Below are 26,053 nucleotides of genomic sequence, written 5' to 3' on the forward strand. Positions count from 1 at the left end.
TCCATTAAACATGACCATTAATTGACTCCTTGCTACTCTGTCCCATCTCTTTGGCTCTTTAAAAATAACAACGTCTTTCAATATGTCATCGATCTCGTTACATACAATAAATGTGGTAAATAAACCACTGCGCACATCCGTAAAACCCATTTCCATCAGTTTAATATACATAACATCAAAATAAACACTCTTAACTCCATTCCGTATTGATTTATAACTTTGATTCTTTAAGCACACACCATAAAGATCACTCTCGACTTGAACAATAATTTTACAATTAAACATACCAACAGGTAATCTTAAAACAAACTTATGTTTACACGTTATATACGATTTAAAAATATTAGTAGGATGTGTAGTAAAATAAATAGGAATCTCAATACAGTACTTCCCAGGTGAAATATTCGCGTAATCCGTAAGAATCTCTTTTACATTGCTCTTCAAAATATGATGGATGAAATATATAAACACCGGTCTCAGCGCCTGTACCAATTGACTTCTAAACAAATGTGCTCTCAGGACAAATATAAAAGCAAGAAGGGAATCGATATCCAAAGGACAGACATAAATCTGTTGAAATATATCCTTAATATCTCGTAGTAGGTATTTTTTTTACTGAATATGACATCTTCAATCTTATTTGCTATCCCACTTACACTCCTTGACATATTCAAAAATATGATAATACTAACAGAAAACACAGCCTTATACATATTATAAAACATGTGCTTTTATTTTTTAAAAACACTCTGTACATATTTAAAAACACTCTGTATTTATTTTAAAACACATGCTTTTTTATTATCTATTAGAATATATACCAAACTGAGATGAAAAATACCAACTCAAACATATCCTTACTAATCTATCACATTTCATGTCCTCTCTAAAGAGCAACGCCCTTTGTAATACATCATCTACATTATTACATAACAAAAAAACTTTCATAGATGAACTCCTTGTTATAACATGTCCGGTAATAGTAAAATTAAAAGGGTGGTGTGTACGAGTCATATCCTTGTAAAGAGTCTTCACTGTATTTCGTATCGCTCTATAATCAGGACTCCTCAAATACACCCCATACAGTTTATTATTAATTTGAACAATAACCGTACAATTAAACATACCCCTCGGTAATCTCAAAACAATCTTATTGTTAAAATTGTCCACATAGTGTTTGTATATATCTTGAGCGTGAGATGTAAAATAAATTGGTACTTCAATACAATACTTCCCAGGACATATATCCACATACTCCATAAGAATCTCCCTCATGTCGCTCTTTTATACATATTGAACCATATATGTAAACATCAATTTCAATGCCTGTACAAGTTGATTCCTAAGTGGATGAAGTCTCAAAAAACAAAAGTAAAAAGAGAATCAATATCCAACGTTCGAATCAATGTTCCAGGAATAAAAAATATATCCTTTATATCCTGCCTTGATGGACATTCGACACCAATTATTGCATTTTGAATTTGTCTAACAGCATTAGCTTGAACACAATCCATAATAATGATTACATGTTAAAAACATTACATATATTTATAAGATTAATAAAAACACGTGCTTTCTAAAAGAAACACGTGCTGAAATAAAAAAGCACGTGTTGAAATGAAATAACACGTGCTATTATTAAAAACACATTGATAAGAATGACGTCATCAGTGACGTCATCAGTTAGGATTAAACTCTAATCCGTTAATCCTAATCCTTTAAATCAGCACATGCTTTTTGAATACATTATGACGTAATCCCACTATAAAAATAGCACGTGCTTTTATGAATAATCCCACTATAAAAATCCCACTATAAAATTTGCTGACTCAGCAATCCCACTATATGGCCATGGTAATACTACTCACGTAAACTATAGAGTATAGACTATAGTATAAGGTAGCATTTGCTAGCAACAACAGGTCGGCTAACAAATTATTACTTACCATGTAGCTTTAAAATGCGGGCATCTAGTTCTTCTTTCCTGTACTTCAGGAGCACGGAGACACCTTCGTTCAGCTCATCGCCCTCCAAAATCTTCAAAACCTTTGTCGTATCAAGAATTGATGTAGTTTGGTCACTTTTGAAATATACGAGCATTCTTTTCGCATTTCGTTGATGCTGAATTTCACGTGTAGCCATCACTAAAACTTAATCTTTCGAATTGCGGTAGATTTTAAGTTGCCTACGGCTAAGATTAAAATTGCCTTGGAATGTGACTATAGTTTGCCGGTAAAGTTATTGTAATGTTATCAGGAAAATGTTATCTCAATAATAAAAGGGAGTAAAATCGCTAAAGTTTGTTTTTGTTTTTGAGGTGGTCGTTTCACAAACAACTGCAGCGTTGGCGTACGGCTCTAAAATTCGAGATACTGTAATTTCCTTAGTAGGGTTGTTAAGTTGGCTTTTTTAAGGCCAATACTCTGTCTTAAGTCTACAATAAATATATATAAAACAAAGACCAAAAACAACTGTGTCTATCAATACTATAGTTTCTGTGATAGACTGAGCCTGTGATCAGTAAAAACCGTACTTGATGCCTCAAGCTTTTGCGTTCCATGTTGCCTCAACTCAAGTGTCAATTTTAAAACACTTTACAGTGCAAAACAAAAACAAACACAATTGTTTAACTTTTAAAATATCAAACGTTTCTGTAATTATTGGAATTAAGCCTGCGTGTTACTTTTTGATCATATCAGAGTGATTAGACCTCGCAAGATATCATGCAAAACCGGCAAGCATGACTAATTACACATTGTCATTGTCACAGATTTGAAGAATTGTTGTTCGTGTAAACGAACACTAAGCAACAAGCAAATTCCTTTGCCAGTTTATTACACATTATTATTAAAGTCCATCACTAAAAACTCATCCACAAAATACAAAAATGGACTTTGATACAGTTTGAATGCTGCTGTGTTGTCGCCGACAAGGAATGAAGTGCAGGTATGAACAAACATGCAATTGTTAACTGAAATAGCTTAGCTGAGAGCACAGGTCGATCATTATAACTCAGACCTTTGTTTCACAATATCGGAACCTCAATTGTTTTACATGTAAGGCACAGTATGATATGAATACAATTCGAAATACGGTAATTACCGCGACTACTGTATACACTGTTTAAATGTATACGAACTAAAAACTAAAAACAATGGTTTATTAATAAAATTTCTTATTAATAAAATTTCAACAAAATCATGTTGTTTGGATCCAATGCCTGCGTTATTACTAAAGAATTGCATCAATGATTTATTACCCATCATTTGCCAGATTGTTAATCTATCGTTTGAATCCACTATAATGCCAGCTTCCATGAAGCAAGCGATATTATCTCCTGCATTAAAGAAACAGTCCTTGGATTTTGAAAATTTCTTAAACTTCAGACCGATATCTAACCTTAAATTTGTATCTAAGGTTGTTGAAAAAGTAGCGGCTACACGGTTATGGGATCACCTTTATAGTAACAATTTAAATGAGACATTCCAGTCGGCCTACAAGAGGTATCACAGCTGTGAAACGGCACTTATTCGAGTTCAGAATGACATCTTGAAGGCTATTGACAACAATAAATGTGTGATTCTTTTATTGTTGGATTTATCAGCTGCATTTGATACTGTAGATCATGAAATTTTGTTACATAGATTGCAGTCAAAATTTGGTATCAAAGGAAAAGCACAAGCATGGTTTCGCTCGTACCTTACAGACCGCACACATTTTGTTGAAATAGATGGGAACAGGTCATCAGTTAATCCAGTTACTTGTGGAGTGCCACAGGGGTCGGTGCTGGGACCATTATTATATTTACTATATACGTCTCCACTGGGAAATCTAATGCGGAAACATGACATATCGTTTCATTTATATGCGGATGACAATGAAATATATACCTCCTTTACTTTCAACGATGATATTGAACTATCATTGGCAACCTGTCGCATTGAAAGTTGTCTCTCTGATATTACAAACTGGATGTCTGCAAATAAGTTGCAATTCAATACTACCAAAACAGAACTCCTTGTTCTTCACTCCAAGTTCTGACAGCTGTCATTACAACCGTCCATAACAGTTAAATCTGACATTATCAGACCAAGTCAGAAAGTACGAAATATAGGAGTAACGTTTGATAATACATTGACTATGTCACTTCAAGTAAATGAAGTAGTCAGGAGAGCTTTCTATCATTTAAGAAACATAGCCAAGATCAGAAAGTACATTAGTGCTAGCACGACCGAAGTACTTATCCATTCCTTTGTCAGTTCGAGATTGGATTTCTGCAATTCACTTTTGTATGGTTTACCTAAGTACGAAGTTAATAAATTGCAAAATGTGCAAAATGCAGCTGCACGGATTATAGCTTGTTTGCGAAAGTATGACCACATCAGTCCAATTTTAAGAAATCTACACTGGTTGCCAGTTCAAGAAAGAATCGTTTTTAAGATGAATTTAATGTGTTTCAAAATAGTAAATAATATTGCTCCCAAATATTTGCAAGAACTTGTATGTCTTTATGAACCAACAAGAACACTTCGATCATCTTCAGATAAATGGCGTACAAACTTAAAACTTATGGATATCGGGCATTTTCGGTAGCAGGGCCAAAACTATGGAACACACTTCCAGTAGATATCAGATCTATAACTGACATTAACATTTTTAAAACAAAATTAAAGACGTATCTTTTTAAATTAGCTTACAACGTATGACTTATAATTATGATTATAAGACATTCTCATTATTAGGTTTTACTGCAGTTTTAAATAGTATTGGTATTGATATAGAATTTGTAGCGGTTGAACTTTAACCTTTTTATATAAGACGTGTGAAATATTGTATAATTAATTTTTTAAAATGTAAAGCGCATAGGACAGCAGTGAATGCGCTATAGAAATTATTATTATATTATTATATATTATTATTATTATTATTATTATTATTATTATTATTATTATTATTATTATTAACTACAGAAAGTTTCTTTGATCAAAGACGGTGATAGGAGTCATTTAATTTTAACAGCGTTTTCTCAAGATGCTACATACATTTAGTATCATTTTCGAATGAGATACACAAGTCACACATGCGCTTATTCTTTATGTTTGCATGAAAGATGAGCCTTTGGTTTTTGCCTTACCAGTGTTTTGCAAGGAGTTTGTTCAGAAATTTGCAAGTCTTCCAATTAATCCAGGATCTATAACATTTGATAATCTTGGACGCCTTCACTTGAATACCCCATATTATGGCCAGCACATGTCTATATCCGTTCAAGCAAATATAATGGAACAACTGTTGTGTCTTACATTACAGATATTCACAAAATAATTTGTGGTGACAACGAGCTAAAAAAGAAGTCAGTGTTGATGATCATGGCGGTGGTCCTGATTTTACTCCAGTGTCTGTTTTGAATGTGTTGTACTTCTACCGTTTGTTCAAAACGTTGGTGTTGCCTTGCTTTCATGTTCAATCCTATTGCATGTTGTAGCATTTAATATGTATGTTTTATACGTAGCTCTGCATATCACAGGGTTTTTTTTACTTATGTTATTTTGATTATTTTTTGTTGTGGCAAGTGTTTCTTGACGTAACATATATTTTTCAATGTGTACCTAATTTTACGAAAACTGCAGTCACAGATTCACAGATTGGAGAAGACATCTTATGTTTCATAGTGTTTCATACAGGTAGTATGGAAATGTTGATTTGAAAAACTGTAGATGAGAGATGGCAATTATGAGAATGGGAAAAATATGCTGAGCATTTTAATGTATACTGTTAACAATCACAGCACATAGTTTCCTAACTTTCTACTGTGGAAGAGTTTATTAGACGGACCCATTTGAACATTGTTAATTTTGTTGACATCCGTGATGTGCATCGTGTTGCAAGAGCAACCAGAGGCAACTTGAAATTTGACACTGTGAATAGGTGACAGTGCACTGGATGAGCTGACATTAAGATTCTTTTGGATGTTTCTATTTTCAGACTGTCTTCGAAGGCACAAGCCTTTGAGATAACTTGAGCAAAGGTTAGCATTGTGAAATTCTCATGAGAAATAACATCACTACGATCATTCAGTCCGATGACAAAAATGTCACATTGTAGTCGGTCATCAACCGCTGCTGGAAAGTTGCACTTCTGATAGTTCAGTCTAACTGAAATGTGCCAGTCTTGTATTGACAAGGTAGTTGTGTGTGTGTTTTGTATTATTGGCTTGCTTCCAAGATAATCGCTGGTTAATTTTGTGATCCTCTTTGCAGGATGAAGATTGTCCTCTGCTTCTATTTGGGCATCAATAGTTCTAGTAAGGACATCCCATCCTGGCGGAGGGAAGGCTCTCTTCTAAGTCTTAATATTTTGCTTTCAGTCGCTTAGCTGTGACCCAGTATCCGTCACTGTCAACCTCTTCCGAGGGGTCAACATAGTCCTCCATGACAATATAATCTCGGAAATTGGCCACAAAAAACTTTAATGCACAATGATGATCCAGTGCGTTGGTGTCAAAATGTGGGTCTGTTCATTGTCTTTGCCCATCGTAAACAATGAATGAAATAGGTTGTTAGTAACTTGTGCTTTGGAGTTCGGAGAGAAATTCACGATATTTAACGATAATCTCGGAAATTGGCCACAAAAAACTTGAATGCACAGCGACAATCCGGTGCGCTGGTGTCAAAATGTGGGTCCGTCTCTATCTTTGCCCATCGTAAAAAATGAATGAAGTAGGTTATTAGTAACTTGTAAATAGTCGCCTCAACCCTGATCAGTATATAGCATCGGTAGTATAAATATCCAAATAAACATATATAATATGTTATTATAAATCTTACAGGAAATCATATTTGAATAACTACAGGGTGTATAAAAAAAATGTCCCAAATGTAAAATTTCCGTTTTTCAAGATATTTTGCAGAATTTGGCAATTTTTTGTGTTCCTAGAGATAGTTAAGACTTATCTGGTATACCTAGTCCAAGTTTGGTTTTTCATTAACAAAATTATGTTACCGGGGGGGTGGTTCCTTTCCAATGATATTGAGAGGGCTTGGGCGCGAAAATGTGAAGCTGAAATTCAGATATTATTTAGCTGTCTAAAAGTAGGAAAGCTTTTTAATAAACTGTCAAAGTTTCAGGCAAAATAATGCAAACTGGGAGCAACCTGCGACCCCTAAAAGTGACAAATATTTCATTGCGCGTAGTGGATTAAATGCATGGTTGATTTTAGCGTGACCGATCTCATGCAAGGCTGGGCAAATGAATAAATTAAAGCGAGAAACTGAGCAAGAAGACGAAGCGATTTAATAACAAGATTTTTATTCTTGATTTTAATTCTCAACATTTCCACCATTTCTTTCTAAGCAAACTGCGGCTAGTCTGAGCATGGTAAACACTGAACGGCGAACCACATTTGTCTGTCCTGCCTCAAATTATCCATTTCGTTTGAAATTCTTTCTTGCAAATCGCCTACGCTACCACCGGCAAATCTAGGCGAATGGACAGACAAATGGTTCGCTGTTCAGTGTTTAGTATGCTCAGACAAGCCGCAGTTTGCTTAGAATGAAATGGTGGACATGCTGAGGATTAACATCTCGAATAAATCGCTTTGTTTTTGTGTTCAGTTTCTCACTTTAATTTATTCATTTGCCCACCTTGTAGGAGATCGGTCACGCTAAAATCAACGATGCATTTAATCCACTGAGCGCAATGAAATATTTGTCACCTTTAGGGGTCGCGCATTGCTCCCAGTATGCATTATTTTTCCTGAAACTTTGACAGTGTATTAAAAAGCTTTCCTACTTTTAGACAGCTAAATAATATCTCAATTTCAGCTTCACATTTTCGCGCGCAAGCCCTCTCAATATCATTGGAAAGGAACCACCCCCCTGGTAACATAATTTTGTTAATGAAAAACCAAACTTGGCCTAGGTATACCAGATAAGTCTTAACTATCTCTAGGAACACAAAAAATTGCCAAATTCTGCAAAATATTCTGAAAAACAGAATTTTTACATTTGGGACATTTTTTTTGATACACCCTGTATATAGCTATATCTAGTTTAAAAATAAGTTGACTGCCTCTCATGGCTTAATTAATGTCAACAACCTGTGGTGCAAAAGTTCATGTATCAAGTTGAGCCTAAATGCAGTCAATCAAACAAGAAAATCTATCAGCCAGGAACTCCAACGTGCAGGTGCAACTCAATCAGCAGGTGAAATAATGTCAACATAACAAATTTCTTACCAATCGAGGGATTCTATGAAAATAGAAGAATGAAGGAATTCCTTACACAGGATCTAATACACATGGATGCTCTTCAAGATGTCACTGTCAATCTACATCCCAAGTGCAAGAAATTCGAAGGATGCATTACAAAAGACAAGACACTTGTTAAAACTGGGGATACATTTGTATATGTGAATTCAAATGATGAGTTTGAATTGTGATTATCTATTAACTTTATAGGTTAATAACGTTGAGCACAGAGAATATTGGCAAGCAGTTAATTTTCATAATTTTTGCAGCATTACAGACCTGTTTTGGAATGTTTGCACAGCAGTGCAGTTGCTGGTGATGAAATTGACAGAAATTGGGTCCTGACAACACCATTCTATCCAATAGAAGATGAACTTGGAGATGTTGTACATGGTAAATTCCTGTCCCCTGTTCTTGAAGACAGTGGAGAGCAACATTTGGTGGACTCCAACTCTACTATGGAAAAAGTCTGGTTCATGACTGCAATGGAAATTGCATCTACATAAGCAGAGAAAAACAAGTTGTAGAAGAGAGGAAGACAATATAGATATACCAGAAAGGATTACTTTTAAACATGATCTCAACAACAAGAGGTACCTTATAAATAGATTTTACCTGGGAGAAACATGGAAGTACATTCCTGATCTGGTACAGTAACAATATCAAATATTAAACATTCGCTGTAAAATATCAAACGTTGTTTTCAATCTCATTCAAGCGAGACTGGAGAAGGCGGTCAGACTTTCTATTGCAGCCTGGGAAGCAGTTTTTGACAGCCATATCGCTAAGTATTCAACAGAAATACAAAGGCATATTCACAACAGCCATATGAAGGCAGATTCAACAGCTGTGTGAAGGCATATAGATAAATTCATTTGTGCCATTAACCATACAGAGGCATATTCACAGCTTTAAGGCCAAACATTCAACAGCTGTTTGAAGGAATATACATATATTCATTTGCGTGGTGATGTATTCAACAACAGCCACGCAAAGGCATATTCAAAGCAGTTCAACTTAATACGAGATTAATAAAGACTCAACAGTCTGTGTGTCACCAACGTAAGGCCAATATTCAGCAGGTTCAATAGCTGTGTGAAGGCATATAAACATATTTGTGTGGTGATGTTTTACAGTTCTAGGTATTCAACTGATGCCAATATCCCTTATCACACTGTTTAGTTGTTTTGCCGAATATGTGTACTGTAGCTCTGAAGCCAAAGCAACAATCTCAACAATTCACAAATACCACAAATTTCATAAAAGTATGGTGTGAAAAAAAGTTAATCAACTATTGTTAGAGAACAGTGTTTCGAGAATAAGTATTTTCAACTTTGCACAATACACATACATTCAGTGTTAATTGTTAAAAAATTTGATGTACGTAGTAAGTAGAATTCTTTATTGTATTGTGATGTCTGTGATGCGCAATCCTAGGTAAATAAGTGTAATGTGATGTGATGCCATATGTGATGTGTCATGTTATCTAATTTAATGTAATGTGTAACTTTAACTTTTTTCGTCCATTCATGTAAAATGATATTTGACATAAGTTCTCAAAGGCGGACTTCTGATAGAAAAAAAATACTTATTGTGAATTTATGTTAATGATATTATTAAAAGAATATTATAGAATAAGAACTTTTTGTGTATTGTGAAAGAATATTATCCCCGAGCCGGCGCGAAGCGCCGTGCGAGGGTACTAATTCCGCTGGGAGATTTATTACACCCGGGTATTGTGACAGAACATAGCGGAATCCAAATTTGCTCAAATTCTATGTCGTGGACCGTGGACGTTCAATGGTCATGGTACTTGTGCGCATGCGTGAAATGCGAACGAGTGTAGACTGGTAATCAACGAACATTCTGATTGGCTAAGACAGAAAGTTTGTAATTCAATGAGAACGTCAGCAATTTAACTGTCATTTCATAAACATTTTTGTAAAAGCGTTTCATAAACTTTGTGCAAAGAAAGTAAAACGAGAAGAAACAAGATCTATGAAGCATGACAGATAGCAAAGATGAACGTAGATACAGTCAAAACAAAGCCGTTTAAGAGGAATAATTCATAATCTGCAAGCTTGTAAATGTTTTCAAAGACAAAGGGTACGTGTTTTACTTTGTTTATCTCGTACTTGTTTCGCGGTAAGAATGAGTCGTATTTGTATACTTTTCAGCTTTGTATGCCGTTCATTTGTTAAATTTTCAGCTTTTTCTGCAAACGCATAAACCTGTGAAGGGCTATTACACCTTTGCTTTAACTTCAAAAAGTGTTTTTGAAAGTGTAATTTGAATTTTGGTATCAAAAATACACACTGTATTTATAAAGTATACTGAAACTTTTAGCCGCCGGCGTTGACTGCAATTACAGAATAAAATAACATTTGAAGTTTTTTCTTTGTCTGTGAAGATTTTGAACTGTTTTAATCGTTTGAAATTTCGATTTTAAACCGTTACTTAATTGCTGGATGGTATAATGCAGCAAAATTGAACGGGCAATGTTTACACTAGCTTTGTGATTATTTTTGTATTGAATGATGGAAACTTTAAGACTGATTTGAGTTTTGTGTCATTTTATAATATAAGTTTAGGTCAGGTTAACTCAGGAAATTGTGTACTTGGTTTGAAATAGCGAGGGGTTGCTGCATGCATGTATTTCTAGTAGAATAAGAATTTGTGTATTGTGTGTGTATTGTGTTATAAAGATCACACAGCTAAATAGACATACGCCGAAGACATGACGTTACTCATAGAAAAATTATATACCTAACTAATCCCTCAAATATTCTTTGGTGTTAATGTACGTCACTAATTCTACCAATGACACTACCATACAATGACAGTCATGTTCCCAAACCTACTAACGTATGAGACTCTAGTTAGCTTCCAGTTTCCACGGGAGCACTTTCCTTGCGATGGTAACTTCTAGTTTAAAAAAATTTTTTTGTTGCTATTTGCATAAATTCCGATCGATGTTCCACCAACCAAAAACTTTTATATGCATTGAGCGAAATGTCCATTGAAAATTATTAAAATTTAACTTTAAGAACTGTAAGTGGATCACTAAAGAAATATGTACATAAATGTATATATTGTTTATATCATGTATAAAAAAGCTGATATTAAGCTTGCCGCAGGCTTGTTACAACTTGTGTGTTTTTAGGTGTGTATTATAACAAGGCAGCCATCCTTGATTGCCAAATCATGGCATTATGATAATTAATGTCCTGAATTTCTGGTAATGGGAAAACGTTTTAGCGAAATGTGATCAGTTAGAATCCTGACGGTCCGTAATAATAATTCTTTAAATGTGTAAACACCAGAACTTGCTGTGAAATGGTGTAGGTATTTTGAACTTTAAATAAGATTTTGATAAAGAGCTTATGCACTTCAAGAAAAGGTTTATCAAAATGTGCACTTCAAGAAAAGGTTTATATAAATGCGTTTTTCAAACAAATATTCGATTTTTTGCAGAAATAGTTATAAACAACCTTCTCATACAGCCGATTTTAACTGACATATTACCATCGGTTATTTTACACAGATTGTGATAAATGTATGAAACAAGTGCGAGGCTCCAAATGCAGAAAGCATGTTTTCATAATTGTTAAAGATTGTGATCCAGAAACCAATGGCGGAAGACATACGCCGAGAGAACCTTGCCATCGCATTTAAAAATTGGTGTTTTCACAAAAAAAGAAATAATAGTAAACACCCATTTTGGCCCCTACACCCACCAGAAAATCACCATCATACATGTGGGAGGTACGTCGTCAGTGCAGTTTTATCACTTTTTATCACAGCTTTTTCACATTTTTTCTGCTGTAAAGGCTGTCTGCGCCCTTTTACGCATAACTAATGTCAGAAAACAAAGAAAAATTCCGCTGTGCAAGCAAAATTCCGCCTAGTGGAAAACAGGCTTAAGTCTGTTCTGTCTTGCCAAGCTTTCAGGCAATTCTTCTTTTTTCTTGCAGTTTGAAATAGTATTTATTAACGCTTTCTGCAATGTCAATTAGTGCCAATACCAGCAATGGATTTGTTCTCTGTATGCCAGAACCTTGCTCGCGTATTCGTTTTTGAATTTGCTAAGGCCACAAAATTAAATAATGAAATATTGAGTTAAGGTAAAGTAAACGGATAGCCGCGGCATGCCTGAAATGGACCGTTTGCATAAATAGACCAGCTTGTGATCTAGGTAACAAGAAGGAAATAAATCACCACAGCTGAAAAGAGCATACTGAAGTTTGTATAATTGCCAAGTTTGGCTGCAAAATCTGACATAGTACGGAAAATCATAGCCAAGCAAAGTAGGCAATTTTTGTATATTTTTTGTATGACGGACAGAAGTGTGTAATTAATTTAGTTACACTCTTTCAGCCCTAATACAAAAGTATTCAAAACTTGCCAACTTCGCTTGGACAGATCTTCGGTACTTACAATATTTTGCAGCCAAACCTGAAAATTTTATTAAGGTGGTCTTCCACAAAAAACTACGATTTATTCTGTTTTTTAAATTTTAAATGATGCAAACTTAATTTTTCTCAAAAATATATATAAAGAACGTGAGAATTAAATGAAAACTTTTATTAATTAGGGTTTTACCCCAAGTAAACAAAAGGGGTTCATTGACTTATTCTGTTGTTTCATTGTTTCATATGCAAAATTCTCATTCCCTCTTATTTTGGGAAAAGATAACTCAAAAAGTAATAAAGCTAACTTGATAAAAGTTTCGTGGTAGACTTTAAAGACAATGTGGTCGGAAGTGAACCTAGAAGTGTTGCATTTCGTTCAGTCTGAGTAAAATAACGACTGTTTATTTTAGATAGATCGTAGAATTTTTATATTTATAGCCTATAAAACGTTTAATACTGGAAAAGTTTTATTTCTTCGAGATTCGTTTTTACAAAACTGGTACGAGTAACTATAGTGATTGAAGACTTTGGCAAGGATTTTTTAACTCCGACCAACTTGGCTTGCAATATGACATAACATGCGTCATCCAGGTGTTTTAGCATAGTTTATATTGCCAATGTCACAGCAGAGACTGCAGTTTGTAGCAGAGGCGGATGTAGGATTTTTCGCCTGTTTGTCAAAATATCGGATGTAAAAATGGGGAGGTGGTTCAATTGCCGCTAAATTGAACTGTTATTAATTAATGGTTCAAATGTTATTTTAATTAAACAATTCGTGAATGCACAATGCAAAAAGAAGGTTGCTATCTAATATTTGTTAAAATGACAGTACCCCCATTGAATACGGTGAAACCTTCACCACCCAAAATATATAGGTCCAGAATGTATAGGTTCCGCTCCATTAATTGAAAGTAATTTTTTTTCGTTTCAGTTCAATTTATTTTTTTTCCATTTTATTTATAATAAGCACCATTTGTCATTTTATCATTTGCAAACACACCTGCTAGTTCTTATCAATTGCACAATGTTATTACCCAAATTATTTTAGGTATTTTATTTGATCAGTAGAATATTAAAGCCCATTTTTAAGAGTAGAAAGCTTAAGGATGAGTTAAAAGTCCGTGAAGTAAAACCACCAATTGTAAATCAACAGCGGTTGTATATAGATATAAATGTGATCTGTGCGATGCAGATTACGTTGGCTATACTGGTCGACACTTACATCAACACATTGACGAACACAAGCGGTCAGTAATCGGGAAACATTTAAGCGAATTTCATGGTAAAGATACGTCGATAATTGAGAGTTGTTTTTCAATTATTCGGAAATGCCAAGGGAAGTATGACTGCCTTCTTTTCAAGATGTTCCATATTAAGGACTATCACCATCTTTGAACACTCAATCGGACTCTATTCGTTCTAAACTTTATACTTGATCTTGAAATAATGTTTAGTTTCTGTATATATGTATGTTTTTGTGTGTGTTCATGTATGTGTGTATGTATATATAATTTAAGTAGACTAAGAATGACAAAATGTAGATCTAATTTATGTAATTAATATAATTTATCTAATCAACTGCATGATCTTAAGCATGCTTTGCAATATATACTAATGTGACATGAACCGTTTATAGTCAATGCAATTTAAATGTAATTATCATAACTTGAGAATGATGCACGTTTTAGCATCAAAACGTTGTTCAATAAAGATAATACCGCTATCATTTGTGTCAAAATTAATATACCGCAACCTGGAAATAAACTTATTACAGGCGCAGTTGTTTCCAAGTTCAAACATGATGAAATTTTCTATCGACAATATTTCTCTCGTTCCGGCAAAGTGGATAAGTTGCGATCACACTTTCAAAGCCACCTCAAATATTGTCTATTTGGGCCAAAGTGACCATAAATGGGTAAAATTATTCCATAGCTTATTCTGTGTTCTTAACGAAAAAGGAACGGTAATTCAGTGGAGCTTTACCAAAACTGAAAGCGTTATTGAATTAGAAAGCCTGTTTTAACAGCTTTCTGAACGATTTAAAAGGCAGGAGAATGTTATAGAAGGAATTTTTCTTGATAACTGCAGCAAATGGACTCAATTTTTGAGAAAATATTTTCAAAATATTCCTATAAAATTAGACATCTTTCATGCCGTCCAAAGAGTCGTTCGCAAAATATCAAAACGTTCACAGCATTCATCTGCTATGGCTAGAGAATACAGATTACTTTTCCGTCAACCTAGAGATAATGGACATCACAGAACTTTACCTTCGGGAACATCAGAGGTTATTTTAAAGAATCTGGATAAGTTTTGTCTCAAGTGGCAAAATGTAAAAAATGGCCTTGGTGGTAATGTTTTGACAAAAGAAATACTAAAAGAGATAAAAATATTTAGTACCATATTCGTAAAGGATGCTTATCTGGTATACCTACGGGATGTGGCACAAGCAGAAACGAAAGACTGTATCGAGAAATGAACAAAGTTGCAACTACAAATTGCATAGGACTACCATTGTTGTATACAAAGATGTTTAGAATGTTAAACAAACAAGCTGAAAATAGAGAAAAGGACTTACTCCCACTAAATGAAATAAAGATGCAGGTGTTGCAAGATGAATTGGCAGATATGATAGAAAACGAGTTAGAACATTTTGGAGTTGAACAATGTCCTAAATACTTTGAAGAAAGCAATGACCTTGAGAAATTGCGAAAAGTAAAGAAGTCCATGAGATTTTGAATGGAATAACTGCAATGCAGAATAGTATTGAAGAAAATTGGCCTCAACTAGAACATGACTAGATTGAAAAAACAGATAAGGAACTTTGGGATTTACTAAATTACCTAAAGCAACGGTTATCTTTTTGGAGTTCATCCGAGGCAATCAGAAAAATAGTCACAGGAAAAGTACATATAAAAAACCCACTATGTCGGCAGAAAAGCAGTATAGGTCTACATCCATATCCTTAAAAGATAGTACCGAAGAAATTGTCGAAGAAGAAATTGATACAATTGCAATGCAGTGGGGCTTGAATGTTGTATGAGTTATGGGTGATGGTGACTGTTTTTTTTCCTCCGTTGCTTGTCAGCTTTTGCAGCAGCCTAATTTACATTCCCAGGTGAGAGCACATTTAATGGATTTGGGTATAAATCCTGAACGTTGATTAACGGAAAATACTCAAATTTTAAGGCGTCGTGTAGTTTCAGAGTGGACTGGCCCGTTTATGGATGAATACCGGCAATTTGTCGATGAAGATGTGAACTTTGTACTGCAAGCGAATAGTTTTTTAACATATGGCGTCTTCGCAGCTAATGTTGGGGATATGATGCCGCTCGGGATGGCAAACGTCCTGCAAATACCTTTGCTTATTCTGTCTGATCTTGTCCCTTTCACAACCATGCAGGACCAGGTCACTATGATGCACTTGTTCAAAGATCAGAATCATGCAAAAGCATATGCCTGCAGACTGAATTCAAAGAAAGTCTTTCAAGTGAAACATCCGTTAGAAAACAAAGCAAAGGGTGCCGTTGCATAATAAATAGAAGAAGAGGAAAAAAGCTACATCTGGATACAAAAGTCGGTGCAAACGCATCCAACTTTACGGATATTGTTCGGACAAATGTAAGTGTAAAGGTCAGTGTGAAAATAGCGTTTGCAGGAAAATAAGCAAACATACGAAAAGTAAGCGTAGGGCGAGAAAGGGCAAGAAACAAACATTGGAGACATCGCCATTAAAGACGTCGCATATTTTCTATGAACGGAGAAAAAACGTTCCGATCGCGAATCTTTCAATCACCTGGAATTTTTGTTAATTATGGTACTTTGTGCGGCAAGCAAAAACAGTGATCAAAATACCAACGAAGAAGAAATTTGGAAAATTTATAACAACTTAATTGAACTAATTTTTCAGAGTTTTTATCAGTTCTTACGATCTTCAAAAAAACCTTAGAAAAAGTACTGAAATGTCGAAAAGTAGCATCTAAACCGTAATGCTAGCCTTTTTAGAGAGAGTGGAACTCTCTCTGTTTTTCATCAGCCGAATTCATATTAGTGATGGGAAACTCATCTAAGACCGAAAACATGTTTTATGTGAACTGGTCACAAAGGGTTTTTCGTCCTAATTCTCCAGTCAAACTTAATTCCCGTAAGTACTTAAGGACGGAACAAGGCTGATAGAAAATAAAAAAAATTATTACCATATAGCTACTTTTTAGCATTACGCCATCTATCATACGTATATATATTCAGATGAGTTTCCCGTGCATAATATGAATTTGGCTAGCTATCCACAGAACTTGCCACGCACATGCAGCATTCTTGCAGATTAGTCATATAAAGTCAATTCCCGGTAAATAATATACTGAAACTTCCAATTGGCTGAACTTGAGTAATTGTTTTGCAACTAGCAATCACAGTAAACAAATCGCTGCCAATTATAACTGGCCTACTAATAGTTACTTTTTACTTTTAGTGTATTTTATACAATTGTATACAGTTGTATATATATCGTTGTTATGTTAAAAAATCATTATTCTTTTCTACCCCTTGTTCTGTGAACTGTTTGAAACAACCATATTTCCCAACAAAAAATGGAATGTGGTATAACATTACGTGCATATATGGAATCACCCTTTTTCTCTCATATCCAGGACAAATGTTTCTCAATGAGCAGAATAATTCAATCCATTCATTTCCTTTCTGAAATATATCACCAGCAGCTTACCTGGTTAAACTACAATCTGATATCATGTTATAATAATCTTCAAAAGATGACCATATTTTGCAAACTGTTGCACATGTATCTGGATAGAGGTATTCATGAAGTTTGCCTGGCAACTGATTGAGCAATTTCTTTTTCTGGCTACTAGACTACAAATTGATTCCTGCAGTTTGGAGTACTGAGGTGATTTTTGATGCAGAATATCCAGTAGTTGCTCAAATATAGGAATGTCCTTCCAAAGACCCAACTGGAAAGGGTACTTCAAGTTTGGATTTCCCAAATTAAAGATAACCATACCAAATGCCCATATATCTACTTTCTTCATGTTTTCAAAGTTTGCCGTTTTCCTGAGACCCTTTCCCCCCAACTGACGTATTTTCGAAACTATTTAATCATATCAAAGAAGGTTGTAGAACTTATAAACAAATTTTTCAAGCCCTATTCAAATCCATGAAAATCCCACAAGTGATATAGTATGTAAAATGGTATGTATTGTACTTTTTATCAAAATTTGTGCATTCTGATTGGGTTACAGAAAATGTAAACTAACTTGCTGATTGGTCTAAAACAAAATCCCCTTTTGTTCTTGCTAGCCTGTGCACAGACGGAAATGGCCTCACGTAAATTCCGTCTGTGAACAATCGCGCAATAGCTTGCACGGCTACGTCAGCTTTGTCAGGATTTTGATAACGATTTCTCATTGGCCATCAGCTATTCGCATAGTAGGGCGTTTTTCATTGGCCCGTGTGTTGATAATTATACACATAATATGCATAATTATAAAGGCATCGAATATACAACATGGGAGCTCGAAGCGACGGTGATGTTGAAAGTTCTCGTTGGAATCGCGTGGTTCAGAAAGTGCTAGATGTATTTAAAATACCATCATTATACGAAGAACAAAGTGAAGCTTTACGGCAGTTCTTTTCGAAGCGAGATGTCTTCGTTAGTCTGCCAACTTGCTATGGAAAGTCGCTTATCTACCAGGCGGTACCTTTTATGGCCGACGTCATTTATCGTCGAAGTTCTGGAAGCAGTATTATCGTGGTGATCTCTCCACTAAAAGCCCTTATGGACGATCAGGTCCGCTATTTGCAGAAACTAGGCGTAACGGCAGTTTGTGTCACCGATGAACACGATGACAAACTTGTTGGAGAGATCATCAACGGACATTACACGCATATTTATGGTTCGCCTGAATGCCTACTCACTTCGACATGGAGAGGAATATTATCAAGCAGACATATCAAATCATCATTGGTGTGCGTTGCTGTAGACGAAGCACATTGCATCAGTCAATGGTAGGTTGAAAAGAATGTATTTCTCACTAAACCACTAACAATAATAATATGTTCATACATGTCATTTAAAATCTGAATTTCTCTCTTTAGGGGCACACCTGGTGCTAAAAAAGGGGAACTGCCTTTCCGTAAGTGGTATGGAAATTTGGGAGAGTTACGGTCACTTGTTCCTGATGAAGTGAATATGATAGTTGCTACAGCATCAGCTACAAAGGAAACCAAGGCTGTAATTTATGAAAGTCTGCAGTTGACTAAGAATACTGCAGTTGTGTCCAAGTCTCCTGACCGATCGAATTTGTACTACTCTTTTGGGACACTCTATTGGAGTTACTATTCAGTGATGTCATTGAAAATGTGCGCATTATGGGTACGTCTGCTGCTAGAACAATCATTTACTGTCAAATGCGGAAGCAAAGTGCAGTGTTGTATCGTGTGTTTGAGACAAGTCTTGGGCACAAATTTTATATGGGTGGTGTGCCTAATTGTAAAGCATGCTTGGTGGAAATGTACCATGCCGGGACTCCCAAAGCAGTAAAACGCTATATTTCCAAAAGCATGTCAGAAAACGAAGGCTGCATAAGGGTGTTAATTTCAACTGTTGCTTTTGGCATGGGTGTCGATTGTAAGCAGGTAAACAGGATAATACATTTTGGACCATCCAAAAACATAGAGTGTTATGTACAGGAGAGTGGTCATGCAGGAAGATATGGATCTCCCTCAGAGTGCATATTACTGTACAACGGTCTGCTGTCCTCACATTCTTCCCGTGACATTAAAGAAATTCTTTACGATGAAACTGGCTGCAGAAGAGAATCACTTTCGAAACCGTTTGGATTCGTCCCCATAACAGTGAACAATAGACATACTTGTTGTGACAGTTGTGCTAAGAAATGTAATTGTGGTGAAGCACAGTGCCTGCCAGGTTCAGGTCTTACAATTCTTAGCACAACAAATGAGGAGTCTAAACAAACAAGACCTGTCAGTGTTCAACAAAGAAAAGAATTAAAAGAAAAACTAATTGCATTCAAAAAAGACCTGAGTAAAGAAAGTTCAGAACAAATGCACAATACGGTCACCCTACCAACAGTCCTATTGGAATTTGGAACTCTCCAGATTTTAAGCATCCTAAGACATTGCTACAAAATATTCTTTGTTTCTGATGTAATTCAGTACGGTGAAGTATGGCGTGAGCAACATGCATGCAGAATTTTGTCCTTAATTAATGATGTATTTGGTGATATCACCAACATCTCAGTTTTAGATAATGACGATGAATCTGAGATCATTGCAGATATGGACTGGTAAGAAATTTGTGATGATGATTCATTATTACCAATGCTGGACTCACATGATGAAGCAATGTTGACAGATGACACTCAGGAATCACACGATGCTTCATTAAATACCAGTAGTTTTTTTTTGGGATTAACTAGTGGGGACACATAATGTAGAATGAAAATGAGTTTTTCAGATTTATGCTTCATTAGCAATATATTATGTTCGATTTCATGACATGGCCACAACAAAGTAGCATGTGCTATGTCCAACTTTACACAGGCTACAAAAAAGAGTACTGAACTATGTTTGTGCAAGCATTTTTTGCGGTTGTATGTATAGTGAAATAGGGTGAATATTAATGGACCAATTCCCTAATAACAAATTTATTGAACTAGGTAAAGAGAAGGGAATAAGTCTCAACAGCTAGAAAGAACTTACTATAGAATTAGGAAAAAATCAGGAAATTGAATAGTACATATATAATAACTGATAATTACACATGTTTTAAGTTGCAGCCATGTCACGAGATCATGATTAGCATACTCATTGAGCTCTTCGTCTGAGTAGAATATTTTTTTGTGTTCATTTATCCAGGAATACATATCTTGCAGTTTAAATCCTGCTAATAAACTGGGTTTGAATCCACCATAGCACATATATGATCGTCCTGGTACTCTGACTAATGTGTAGCAATTCCTTATTGTACTTATGCACCGTACCTTCAGATATGGCATCCTTTAAATTTTCTATAAGCATGCCATATTCCAATAAGGCTTTTTGGTAGTTGAGCATATCATCTCCTTCAGAAGGCGGACTTTCAAAATAGACATCGGATCTGATTTGCTCTTGAGGGATTACCACTGGTGGTGTATGCTTTAGCTCATGATTTCGACGGCACTTCCCATCTTGGGCAAACATGCTCTTGTATCCGGGATAGCGACACATATCTACCATCAGCAGTGACATCTACAATAATAATAATAATAACTTAATGCCACCTTCAGAACCCCATGAAAGGAAACGTTTTCCACCTTCATGGGTTAATTGATCTCGGCCTTGGTCTTAATGAGGGATAGGGAGATAAGTATGTATTGCAAGTATGTTTTCCCTCCCACAACATCAGAACTTCAGCTCTTTCAACCAAATCATCATTTACCCCAGCTCCATCCCAAACAATCTTCACCAAATAAAACCTAATCTGCATGTTTCGGAGGAAATTATTTCTACTGTATTACAATTATATAGTAATATAGTAAAAATATTAATGCAGTCTGAGTGGCGATGTATGTCATTTTCAGGGGTGGTGTTATTTTCCTCATTCCACTAGAAAAACAACAAATATATACCTGTTCTTGGGAAATTCTCTTTCATGTTCAAATTCTCACAAGCTATGACAAATGCATCATATCTATCCTTATCCAGGACATAGTTGTCCACAATGGCGGTTGCAAGTTTCCTCAACCACTGTCTCTTTTTTTCTTTTGACCATGATGAAGTGTCGGGCAAATGACAAGGATCTGGAGTATCATCGACTTCTTCAATTTGCAGTTCTAATATCCCAGCGGCGACCAGCCTTGCCTCTACTTCCATTTTGAAGAATCTCCGACAGGCATTCACATTAGAGCTTACATCAGCCTTTACATTTCTTCGATTGATCAAGTTTCGATCACTGTAAAGAGTACACTTGTCACTGGATGAAGCAGAGCTGTACATATGGGAGAATGCAATCTGTAATAAAAAATGTAAAAGTATTAACCCATTGGTAGAAATCCTATGCACGATCCTAATGGAGAACCTTAAGAACTTTGAAACCACAGCAGATAGTAGAAAAATCCTACATCAGACTTATTAGGACACCAAAACATAGACAGCCAGGATTATGAAGAAATCCTTAAATGGAAAATCTTATCTAGGATAATGTGCTACTGTTTATCATTCCCAGTTTTGGTTTGTTACCACGACTCTGTACATACATATAGGTATCACTTACTTCTAAAGCTTTATTAACTCCATGCCAATCTGCAAACTCGAAGTGCAGACCCTCCAGCCTCTCTTTTGGGTTAAAACCATTACTGAGCGTATTGTGTGTGTTTACAGCTCTTTCCACGGTTAGCTGGTCTCCCACAATTGCTTGATCACTGTATTCACGATTGGGTCCACTACCACTAAAGGGGACATATGACTTGTGTAGCTTCTTCAAAATGGAGGTCATCCCCTCTGCCTCATTCTCATTGTGGTAGAGAAGTCCAAGAAATGTCTGTAAACAATGAAATTCTACTGCTATAAAGTTCAAGATTTAATGGTACAATTATAACTAATACAGGCAACAAAATAGCAATTTCCAGTCTTAAATCTGTCTGACCGTGTAGCTCAGTTGGCAAAGCATCGATCTAGAAAGTCGAAGGTCGCTGGTTCAATACTCAGCCACGGCAGACAATATCTTTCTGCTTGCGCTGGGTATGGAAATTATGAAATACGCACTCGAGAACATTCTAAAATTATCATATTACGAAGTTGTTGATAATTTGAGAATGCTCTTGAGTGTATTTATATATACCACTCGATAATTTCCACTAAAATTATGGTCACCTACATATATATATATAAATATATATATTCTATACCCTTACCGAATCAGTTGGTTCCCTTGCTATACACATGGGGGATGTGGCTTACAACAACATCTTCAAATGATTGAAGACAGGGAATGTTCTGTACCAAGGCTCTTTCAGTGAGTACAATGTAGTTATTTCTCTGGGAGCACTGTTCCATGTGACTTGGAATAAATCTTCCATTCTCTATACTGTTCAATTTGCCATGTGGTGCTTGTGAACTCAACTCATTGCCGCTAATACGATTTGCTGTCGCACACACAGTTAAATAATGATTATCTCCTGTTTGGTGATCTTGGGTCATGTAATGTACTTTCTGGCTGTAATCTAGATTCTCAATTGTAATTTTTTGACCACTGGGTCGGCTGTGCACTGAGCGATTGAATCCGACAGTTATGGAATCCTCGTCATCGGAACTATGACTGGAATCATTGTCACTGAAGTCATCCTTGTCACTTTTGTCAGTAAATTCATAACCAGTTGTGGTACCATTGACATTTGTGACTTCCCTTTCAGAACTATTAGGAACTTTATCAGGAGCTGGTACTGCTGGTTGTTTTGCATTCATCCAAGCAGATTCTTGCTGCATCATAGACTTAACTGGCTTGTCATGGTCCTGCCCAAATTCATCCAGCTTCCTGTAAAGTTGTGTATGGGACACAACAAGGCGTAGGACCTTCAATCTGCGCATGGTTGGCTATTTAAAACAAAATGGATATAATATAGTTATCAATTTAAATGTTCACTTCATTTTATTGGCATACTTGCACCAGATCTGATTATGATTGGACAATTAAAAAAAATTTTCAACATACACAAAAAATGTTTTAGTCATGTTAACTTGTACCTGAAACTTTTTAGTGTATGTCAGGTTTTTAGAGTAAAATGGGAACGGAAATATATAAAAATACATACCGTCCAGCTTGAATGATAGAAAAAAATACTCAGGAGTAGTTGGACAGCATTCAGGCTTGCTGATCTGTTGCGTAATAATATGGCAGCAGCCATGCACACAGTTGGGACCCACTCAGATCTATTGGTCGAGTTTCTTTTGTTTACACACGCTGCACGCAGGACTGAGTAAGCAAATGGAGCTCTGTTCTCAAGTTCCTCGACTAACTTTTCAAAGGAAAAGTCCAGCAGTTTCCCCTTATTTGGAGATCGCAGGCAGCTTGGTTGTTTCCTGGAACATAGACCATTCAACTCTTTGTCGATTGACTTTAGTGCCAGAACATGAAATTGCTTGCGAAGTGCTGCATTATTCCAAGCAGCACAAGCAATTTGTTTGTACGTGCCACACACAAGCATTTTGCCAAGGGACTGCAAATCGCTTGGGAGCTGTCGTTCTCTTGTTCCACTGGGCCATTGCAATTTGGCAGTAACAACAGTACATGAGGCCATGGTGGTTGGTGTTGCTCTTGTTGGTGGAACTTTGATCGGTGTAGAATGTACAGGAGTCGAATTCGATAAACTCCTGCCTTGCACATGAATATCACCTTGCAATAATGGCGAATAGTCACTATTTCCTGCCACTGGACTGGGCACTGGTGAGACATTTGTCACAAATAGTCGATGTTCCGCGCTTTGTCGTTTCCCATCAGATAACTCCCAAGTTTGTTGAATAATCGTTTCATCTGAATCTCCCCGATCTGGCTTAGCGAGTTCCTCTAGACTCACGATAAGTTCACCTTCATGCCGTCGTAGGTTTTCGAGCTTCTTCAGCTTATTCAAGCAACATTTACATATGTAAATTGAGTTAAATTCTACCGTGAAAGGCAGTTTTGAAAGAGCCGTGCGAACATCAAAATTTGCCTTTCCATCAACCAAAAAACGTTCGTATGCCTTTTGTATTATCTTGTGACAAAGAACGCAAGTCATAGAGATAAAGATTAGACACATTTGAGGCCCACGCTTGTAAACGACGCCATGTTGTTCTAGAACTCCGCCGATAATGTAAATAATTATGTAAAAATTATGTAAATAATTATGCAAATAATTTAGAAATTAGCGATCACGTGGGACAGGCTTGTGTGCAAGCTATTGCGCGATTATTCACAGACGGAAATTACTTTGCGTTCCGTCTGTGCACAGGCTAGTTCTTGCCAATTACAACAGTTTTTTTTCCATATAACTTTATGCAATACAGTAACATTCTGTAACTATAAATTAAATAATACTGTAACAATTTAAAAGGGAAATGGCGATAGTTTGTCCAAAATGTTTTATCAAATTTATACACAGTTTTTTTGCATGGCTGGTTTTATTTGACTGTGTTGTAAACCTAGCATTACAATGTGTATGACATGCAAATTCCTTCACTTAAATGTGCACTTTTGGCATATCAGATCATATTTGGTTCCAAATACTTTGTTGCATGTTTTGCATTTGGTGTATATTCATGTGTTTCAGCAAAGCTCATTTACCAGAAAAATTCTTGTTGCATATAGCGCACAATTGTTTTTGTAAAATAAACATAAAAAATCAAATAAATGTTTAAAAGCCAGGTATTCAAGTAGGTCACTTTTACTTGTTTTGTAAAAGTAAAAAATTTGGCACAAATTCTTGTTGCTTAAATTTGTTGCAATTTGGCACAATTTTCAAACAATTGAATCGTTGCCAAGGGGGTTGTACCTTTGGTACCTCACACCATTGCCTTGTCCCCAAGCCGGTGCGAAGCACCAGTCGAGGGTACTAATTCTGGCCGGATATTTTAATTACACCCGGGAATGCAAATGTGAAATGAAAGTTGTTCGCCATGTCATGGACGTTGGCCGTTTTTGTAAGTTATGCGCATGGTAACTAGCAAACTTTTACAAACGTGCAATTGGCTAAATTAAAATTTCGGTTCACATCAGCATAGCTGATATTTTTAATTATAAAACTTTTTTTTAAATATTTTTCATTTGGATGGTAATATACAAAAAATAGAATCGTAAAATTTATTAAAATATAATGTAAAAGATGCCTTTGGATAGAAAAACTTTCATTCAAATTGATGGTAAAAAATCTATGATTTTGAAGCATTTTTTGAAGCAAGTGTTTTTGAACAGCTAAATGGGTAGATTTTGTATTTTAAAGCATGCCAGTATTTTGTAAGTTTAATATGTGGATTTATCAACAAATGTATGACACCTCTTTGAATTTATTCGTCAATTTCCAGGGGCGGATCTAGGGTAAGTCCAGTCAGTCGCGCGACTTACGTATTTTTGGCAGTAAAAATGATAATTAAATATTCAAATTTATCTTGAAATATGAATAATTAACCCTTTCAAGATTGTAATAAGAATTAAAATCATAGTCCAGTTACAGCGTTCAGTTTCAAAAAAGCAATATTCTTTCATCCAGAGCAGCGGTAAAACGCAAAAAACTCGCAGAATCGGGTGGGTCAGCCGGCTCGTTTGATTGGTCGATAAGCCATTTGGACTTATCTCGACTGATTTGTGGGGTGGCCGGACTGATTTGCATCCTTAAGGGGGCCAAATCAG

At 35.8% G+C, this 26,053-nt stretch overlaps 1 protein-coding gene across 1 annotated transcript; it reads left to right on the forward strand.

Annotated features, from left to right (window-relative positions):
• Window positions 1–18,178: 18,178 nt before the first annotated feature.
• Window positions 18,179–19,983, forward strand: LOC114535947 (ATP-dependent DNA helicase Q-like SIM). Its single transcript, XM_028557287.1, has 3 exons — window positions 18,179–18,678; window positions 18,769–18,975; window positions 19,017–19,983. Exons 1-3 carry the CDS (start codon window positions 18,179–18,181, stop codon window positions 19,981–19,983), a joined length of 1,674 nt encoding a protein of 557 aa, XP_028413088.1.
• The last annotated feature ends 6,070 nt before the right edge of the window (window positions 19,984–26,053 follow it).

This window comes from Dendronephthya gigantea, unplaced genomic scaffold (genome assembly GCF_004324835.1).
Source record: "Dendronephthya gigantea isolate DGI-Jeju-01 unplaced genomic scaffold, DenGig_1.0 000128F, whole genome shotgun sequence".
Lineage (NCBI taxonomy): Eukaryota > Metazoa > Cnidaria > Anthozoa > Malacalcyonacea > Nephtheidae > Dendronephthya > Dendronephthya gigantea.

Bases quoted from the DNA above. Each gene is read 5' to 3' on its own strand.
- LOC114535947 (XM_028557287.1), top strand. From the start codon at position 18,179: ATGGGAGCTCGAAGCGACGGTGATGTTGAAAGTTCTCGTTGGAATCGC. The intron at 18,679-18,768 runs GTAGGTTGAAAA...TTCTCTCTTTAG, and splicing joins GCACATTGCATCAGTCAATG to GGGCACACCTGGTGCTAAAA. The intron at 18,976-19,016 runs GTACTACTCTTT...GTTACTATTCAG, and splicing joins TCTCCTGACCGATCGAATTT to TGATGTCATTGAAAATGTGC.